The sequence below is a fragment of the Perca flavescens genome, chromosome 19 (assembly GCF_004354835.1).
Source record: "Perca flavescens isolate YP-PL-M2 chromosome 19, PFLA_1.0, whole genome shotgun sequence".
Taxonomy (NCBI): Eukaryota; Metazoa; Chordata; class Actinopteri; order Perciformes; family Percidae; genus Perca; species Perca flavescens.
Window position 1 is genome coordinate 5,913,731 of NC_041349.1, and position 2,500 is coordinate 5,916,230.

General features: G+C 33.6%; 1 protein-coding gene across 1 annotated transcript in view; it reads right to left on the reverse strand.

Moving 5' to 3' along the window:
• Positions 1-2,500, reverse strand: part of LOC114545286 (F-box only protein 41) — a 32,133-nt gene that overhangs the window by 22,750 nt on the left and 6,883 nt on the right. The window contains exon 5 of the mRNA XM_028563582.1: positions 1,611-1,690. Within this exon, the coding sequence (XP_028419383.1) occupies positions 1,611-1,690 (80 nt within the window). The remainder of the gene's footprint in view (positions 1-1,610; positions 1,691-2,500) is intronic.

The following is a 2,500-nucleotide window of genomic DNA, read 5'->3' on the forward strand; positions in this document are numbered from 1 at the left end:
ATGTTACGATGTTATTATGTTACTATGTTATTATGTAACTATGTTATTATGTTACTATATTACTGTTATTGTGTTACTATGTAATTGTGTTACTATGTTATTATGTTACTATGTTGCTATGTTAATGTTATTATGTTATTGTTTTACTATGTTATTATGTTAACATGTTATTATTTTACTATGTTACTATGTTATTATGTTACTATGTTACTATGTTATAATGTTATGTTACTAGGTTACTATGTTATTATGTTATTATGTTACTATGTTATCATGTTACTATGTTAACATGTTATTATGTTACTATGTTATCATGTTACTATGTTACTATGTTATCATGTTACTATGTTACTATGTTATAATGTTACTATGTTACTATGTTATTATGTTATTATGTTATTATGTTACTATGTTATCATCTTACTATGTTACTATGTTACTGTTATTATGTTACTATGTTAACATGTTAACATGTTATAATGTTATGTTACTATGTTACTATGTTACTATGTTATTATGTTACTATGTTACTATGTTAACATGTTACTATGTTATTATGTTACTATGTTAACATGTTATAATGTTATGTTACTATGTTATAATGTTATGTTACTATGTTATTATGTTATTATGTTATTATGTTACTATGTTATTATGTTACTATGTTACTATGTTATTATGTTACTATGTTAATATGTTACTATGTTATTATGTTACTATGTTACTATGTTACTATGTTATAATGTTATGTTACTAAGTTACTATGTTATTATGTTACTAAGTTACTATGTTATTATGTTATTATGTTATTATGTTACTATGTTATTATGTTATGTTACTATGTTATTATGTTATTATGTTATTATGTTATGTTATTATGTTATCATGTTACTATGTTACTATGTTATTATGTTACCATGTTACCATGTTATGTTATGTTACTATGTTATTATGTTACTATGTTATTATGTTATTATGTTATTATGTTACCATGTTACCATGTTATTATGTTATTATGGTACTATGTTACTATGTTATTATGTTACTATGTTACTATGTTATTATGTTACTATGTTACTATGTTATTATGTTACGATGTTTCAGTGTCTACGTGACTAATGAGAACAACTGTTTATGACATTAGTCCAGTAGTAAGTGGGATCGTTGCAGTCAGCACTTAGAGAAACGAGCTACAATGTTAGTTACACACACTCACACACACACAAACACACACACACACAGAAAGACACAAGCACAGATACACACACAGACACACCACACAGACACAGACACACACACACACAGATACAAACACACACACAGACACACACACACTCCCTCAGGGCTGCTGTCATCTTACATCTATCATCACAGCAAACCACAGCCCTGTGTGTGTGTGTGTGTGTGTGTGTGTGTGTGTGTGTGTGTGTGTGTGTGTGTGTGTGTGTGTGTGTGTGTGTGTGTGTGTGTGTGTGTGTCTGTGATGCATGACTAAACATGACATGTCCTCTGTCTGTGCATTGTTTTTTCTTTCTCTGTTGATAATGAGCGGACACAAGAGCAGCATAACAAACACACACACACACATGTATATATTATATTATATATACCGTTGTCGTTCATTCAGCTCTTTATCTTTTCCTTCCAGATCTCTCTTTAGTCGCTCCATCATCTCCACGGCAGCAGAGACCTGAAACATAGAAATCAAACATTACCGAAACATTTAAAAAAAACACCAAACTAGGGCTGCACGGTACGAGGAAAATATGCGACAATGCTGTTGATTATCGTGATAAATATACAGAAATTAAAGTGTTCTCAGTTCTGCTGCTCTCACTGGGCTGATAAAATAGAACCAACTGCTAACACACACACAGACACACAGACCACACACAGACACACACACACACAGACACACAACTAACTGCTAACACACACACACAACTGCTAACACACACAGACACATACACAGACACACAGACCACACACAGACACACACAGACACACAGACACACAACTAACTGCTAACACACACACACACAACTGCTAACACACACAGACACACACAGACACAAAGACCACACACAGACACACACACAACTAACTGCTAACACACACACACAACTGCTAACACACACAGACACACACACAGACACACACACAACTAACTGCTAACACACACACACAACTGCTAACACACACAGACACAAAGACCACACACAGACACACACACAACTAACTGCTAACACACACACACAACTGCTAACACACACAGACACACACACAGACACACAACTAACTGCTAACACATACACAGACACACAGAGACACACAACTAACTGCTTACACACACACACAGACAGACACATAACTAACTGCTAACACACACACACACACACACACACACACACACACACACACACACATAACTAACTGCTAACACACACACACACACAGACACACAACTAACTGCTAACACACACACACAGAAAGACACACA